The sequence below is a fragment of the Limulus polyphemus genome, unplaced genomic scaffold, assembly GCF_000517525.1.
Source record: "Limulus polyphemus unplaced genomic scaffold, Limulus_polyphemus-2.1.2 Scaffold5945, whole genome shotgun sequence".
Lineage (NCBI taxonomy): Eukaryota > Metazoa > Arthropoda > Merostomata > Xiphosura > Limulidae > Limulus > Limulus polyphemus.
The window spans coordinates 1,034-6,824 of NW_013671555.1; the positions used below are offsets into that span (position 1 = coordinate 1,034).

General features: G+C 33.3%; 1 protein-coding gene across 2 annotated transcripts in view; it reads left to right on the top strand.

The window, feature by feature from the left end:
• The first annotated feature begins 371 nt into the window (after positions 1-371).
• Positions 372-5,791, top strand: part of LOC106473168 — an 8,991-nt gene continuing 3,571 nt past the window's right edge. Inside the window, exons 1-4 of one of the 2 annotated variants that reach the window (XM_022401661.1) lie at positions 372-561; positions 1,137-1,298; positions 2,987-3,169; positions 4,013-4,227. In XM_022401661.1, coding sequence (XP_022257369.1) covers positions 438-561; positions 1,137-1,298; positions 2,987-3,169; positions 4,013-4,227 — 684 coding nt within the window. In that variant the 5' untranslated portion in view covers positions 372-437. The remainder of the gene's footprint in view (positions 562-1,136; positions 1,299-2,986; positions 3,170-4,012; positions 4,228-5,791) is intronic. The other variant, XM_013933848.2, reaches the window with a different exon arrangement.

Here is a 5,791-nt window from a genome sequence, read left to right on the forward strand (position 1 = left end):
CCAACAGTGTATTAACTCTAAGTTCTGATGAGGAAAGAAGAGAATACAATGTAATATAATAAATATAACATCATTTCTATCCCTTCTTTGGTTTTCAATCCCAATCGTATAACGAAGCCAAAATAGGGTCGCACATATAGAAGTGTTGAATAAAACCAGGTCACAAAGCAAATATGTTTATGTTATATGTGTGTGTGTGTGTATGTACATAGAATTATTTATGATTACAATGTTGTAGAAAATTCATATATCAATACTATTTGAGAGACGTAAAAGGAAGATCACAGGCTATATAGAGAAAGGATTTAAATGTCATCTCATTCCACAAACCTGAGTGCCAATTAATCCTCAAATTTAAAGAGTTGCCTGATCATTAATAGAGTTCCACTTGTTGACGTAGTTCTTCTGTTATCCATAGAAGATAACCTCCGACCGACATGAAGCCCCAGTTTTTTATTTTCACACTGTTAATGCTCTGCCTTGTTGGCATGGCAACAGCAGCTCCAACTGTTCAGGATCAGGAAGAAAAGGCAGAGAACAACAATGACCTCGAACCAAAAGGTAGGTTTTAGTGTTTTGATAACACATCAATTGATTTCTGTTTTAATAACAAAGGCCTGTATGTGCTCTAAGTTTATTTTCACGAATAGATAGGTATATTATCTCTCATTAAGTTCGGAAGGATTTCCAGCAGTATTCCTTAAAACTGAAACTGCTCACATGTGATCAACTGAGGAAATAAAAATCATTGGAAGCAAAATATAAAAATAAACTTTGCTTGAAATTTTTATACATATATCTAATAGGAATATTGAAATAACGATACAAAATGATCCATATCAAATTCCCTGATTAGTTCTGAAGATAATACTCGTTTAGATGAATTCAACAAAACGTCCAAAATATGATCTATAAAGCAAAGAAAATTTTCTTTAAAATCTGGAGTTATTTTCTCTATAATATTGGAAATGATATCGTAATTTGTTTTTGCAAAATTTAATAGATTATTATACAGTACATAATACATAAATAAATAAAAATACCTTTTAATGCTAACTGTCTACCTTTTTCGATGATTCAATAAAATTAAAAATTGCTAACTTTCAAATTGAAAACGTATGCTTCCTGTATTCCAGAAAAACGTTCAGAAGAGAAACTCGTGTATGGGAACCAACAAAACAAACCTCCAGCAACAACAGACAATTTTCCAAAAATTCAAAACACAGAAGATTCGGAATCACCTGATGGTGAAAACGGTTCATCCTCACGTACAGAAGGAAAAACGGACAAATATCCGGGTTAGATCAGAATTTTGTTTTGTCTAATAAATTCAGTATGTTGAAGAAAACATTTAGAACCATTCTGTGGAAAAAGAGCAACTTTTATGTCATTGAATTATATCTTTATGGCATACTTGCAAACATGACATGAAATTGGTTAAAGAATATCATTAGTTAAAATTACAATACCTTTTTATGTCTCTGCCAAATGGAATCGATGAATTAAGGTGAATAATCTACCCAGATGTTGTGGGCCAGGCATGGACTAGAGGTTAGCAAGTCGGGCTTCGGATCGTAGGGTCATGAGTTACAGAGCAATGCCACTGAACATGCTTCAAACTTTCAGATATGGGTGTTTTATAAAAGAGCTATCAATCCCATTATTCGATTCAAAGCCAGGCAAAGGTCTTGTGGCGGCAGGTTTTGTTGGCTGGCTGCAAATCCTCTGACCAGTACTTTAAAACTAAGGACTGCTATACTTGAAGCTTAGGGGTCTCTAATCTGGCCGTTTAGCCCATGTGCACATAAAGTCTCTTTCAGGATGCAAATTCCAATTCCAGTTTCCCAAATATAACTCAAGGGAAGAATTCGTGATTTGTACAGCCAAGTTCATGATAGGTAATACCTCTTCTTCGTACAACATGAATAAAAATGTTTGGATACGGCTGATAACCGTACAAATGATGCACTGAGCTTAATGCCGTGCATGCGTGGATCAGATTCGGAGTTCTACATTTATCAACTAAGTTATTACTCTTAAAAGGCATAAATACTCAATTGCATCTTTTACTTTGAAACAAGAAACATATTGCACTCACTAAAGTCAATTAAGCATGTTTTTTCTAGAATTTATGTTCATCAGTGGGTCAATGGTAAGTTTATGGATTTGGAACGCTAATATCCGGCGTTTGATTCCCATGGAAGAAAGAACCCATATAGGGTATTGTGGAGCTTAACGCTGAAATAGAAAAACTCACAAACAATAAAATATATGTTGTTGTTTTTATCGCAAAATTAATTTCATTGTAAACAATGCAGGACAGCGATTTTATTTTGGATGGATTAAATATTCCTTCCATCATGGTTGAATGCAATATATCAAAATCAACAAATATTAAAACAAAAAACGAGTGAAAAGAAAAATATTTTTACTCTTTTGGACTATCGGAATTTGGAAATAGTACATGAATTAATCTTAGTGTTAATACTGAAAATAGCACATATACTCAGACTATTATGCAAATTATGTGCTTAATAACAAACAAACAGTTTTGTTTTTTGCATTGATTTTTACATTCATTCATTCTACCAGCATCTGTAATCTGTTATTAATCATGTTAAGCCTTTCAGAGATTATTAACATAAATGCAATTTCTGATATTGTAATACGTCGTATTTCCACCGCGAAGAATCGAACTTCGGATTTTAGCGTTGTGTGTAAACTTACAGTGGTTCACCGAGAGACTGTTACGCATAATAGAAAGCAGTGCATTCTTGTCATGAATGGTGGACCTTTGGTTGTGTCACAGACATATTTACAGTTAAAGAAGATTATAGGAGTCATTAAGGCATTTCAATAATTCTAGTGGTCACAGTAATTTAATTTTAGTGTACGTAATTGTAATGATATGATTATATAAATAAGTTAATTCTACAAAATGTTTGTCCGAATTATAAGAGACTAAATAATACATTCAACTCCTTAGTTGGTGATGAATCGTTGCATGGAAAAGAGCAAGACAAAAAGCAGGACTCAAATAAAAATTTGGACGTCTTTGGATATATGGACACCCCTTCTGTATTAAGTGTTACAAATCCTTACGGAGGTGAACCATACGGACCTGAGTCAGATGGAAGTACTGGATCTCTCTCAGGAACTGATATTTATGGTGAGATATGTCAATGCTCTAAAGCAGATTAGGCTTAAACTTGTTCAGTTTAAAGCAGATTAGGCTTCAGTAGATCAGTATTAAACCCGTTCAGTGTTCTATTTATTTGAATTACGTGAAACGTCGTGAAGGAGAAATTGCATGCAATAGGATTTAATTTTGAATAAATCTGACTAAAAGAGTTCAACTAATTTTTAATCTGTTTTAAAAATCCCTCCAACGTTTTAGTTTAAGAGTTTCTTATTGGAGTTTTCACCCCAGTGACCCAACGGTATGTCTATAGGTTTATAACGCAAAAAATCGGTTTTCAATACCCGTACTGTAGTGGGCAGAGTAGAGATGCCTCATTGTGTAGCCTTTCGCTAAACTACAAACAAACTTATTGGTTTTTACCGGTGGGATAGCAGTAAGTTTATGGGCTTATAACGCTAACATTCTGGACTCGATTCTCCGCGGTGGACACAGCAGTTAACCTAACGTGGTCTTACTCTAAAACAAGTAAACGAACAAATATAGGTCAGTCGATTGTACTTACCGAAGGGGGGATCGTTCGATAAGGAAAGGATTGAACTAATTTCAGATCAATTAATTTTGTAATTAATATACCAAACTGTAACTGCAACCAAAGTAGTAAGTAATTCTCCGGTGGGTCATTAGTATATTTACAGACTTTCAATAGTGAAATCCGGGACTCGATTTCCCACCGTGGACAGAGCGCAGATAGCCCAACCTGTAGCTTTGCGCTAAAACAAAACAAAAAAACCAACCAACTTATGCTTGTTGACAACAGAATTCATATTTATACAATATACACCAATTCTAATTGTTACTCATTTATTTTAGACGATTACTCGCAATACAGACCATATGATTATAGTGACGCCATCTATCGTCGAAAAAGGAGCTACATGAGAAAAAGAAATTTGAAAAACAACATGGACGAAATGTTAAATGCTGCTCGACGATTTCCTAGGCGAGCCATGCGGTCAAAACGCCACACAGATGTGGAACAAATACTTAAATGGTTGAATGCTCTGAGCCAAGAAAAACAGTATGAGGTTGGTTTTCTATAACAGTGAAAAATTCACAGAAAAACGATTTCTTTTACTTTTTATTTCCCCTTTAGATGTCATTCATTAAAATTTTAATTCTGTATTTTACTTTTTATTTCTCTTTTAGATGCCCTTCATTATAATTTTAATTCCGTACTTTACTTTTTATTTCTCTTTTAGATGTCGTTCATTAAAATTTTAATTCTGTATTTTTCTTTTTATTTCTCTTTTAGATGTCATTCATTAAATTTTTAATTCTGTATTTTTCTTTTTATTTCTCTTTTAGATGTCATTCATTATAATTTTAATTCTGTATTTTTCTTTTTATTTCTCTTTTAGATGTCATTCATTAAAATTTTAATTCTGCATTTTACTTTTTATTTCTCTTTTAGATGTCATTCATTATAATTTTAATTCTGTATTTTTCTTTCTTTATATACCTTCCAATTTGTTTGTTCTATTTTAAATGTATGGACTTTTAATTTTCATACCCTAGATACTCCGATAAGCGGACGTGTTTAAGCTTTTAAATGTAGTTAGTTGAATCCAATCATAGTAAAAAAAGAGACGTAATATTATATCACGCGAGTACGTGATGCAGGGGCAGAAAGGCGACAAACCATAGCAGATCTATTTTTATTATTCAGTGTTTTTTATTCGTTTTCTTTCTCGAAATCTTATATAGTTAAATAACAATATTTCATTGGAATTCTCCAAAATAAGTATATATTTTAGATCCAATTTTTGAGTCTCGTTGTCAAACTTGTACAGAAATTGCTATTATACTTCGATGTTTCAAAAACTCTAGCACAACGATTACATAAGAATCCCAAACAATAATAGACTACATACTTGCTTGATAATTTCCATGCAAGTAAGTGTTGTTAAGATCTGTTTTTTTGTTGTCGTAAACTTGTCCTTGATGCAGATAACACAGGCTTTGGAAGTTAAGTTTAATAAATGTTATTTTGATTTTACTAACGGATTTTCCAGAAATCAGCTACGAAGAATTCGAAAGTAATATTAATTTTTTTTCTATCACGTAAGGATTTTTTACAAATCGGGAAGAAAAAATTCTTACTTAGATCAAATTATTATTTCTTTTACCACAATGAAATTTATTATTATTATTATGTTTGTTAACAAAAATACAAACAACTAAAGAAAAGGGAAGAACATGTCAAGCGACTATGCATCCTCATTCATCCTGATTAATTTTTTTGTGAAATCTACGTCTTTTAGTCTCAAAACTACATGTTGTGGTCTCCCTTTTATATGGCCCGGGATGGTCAGGTGGTTAAGGCGCTCTACTCGAAATCTGGGGGTCGTGGGTTCGAATCCCCATCACACCAAACATGCTCGCCCTTTCAGCCGTGGGGGCGTTATAATATGACGTTCAATCCCACTATTCGTTAGTAAAAGAATGGTCCGAGAGTTGGCGGTGGGTGGTGATGGCTAGCTGTCTTCCCTCTAGTTTTACAATGTTAAATTAAGGACGGCTAGCGCAGATAGCCCTCGTGTAACTTGGCGCGAAATTCAAAACAACTATACTTTTGACCTATACTAAAAA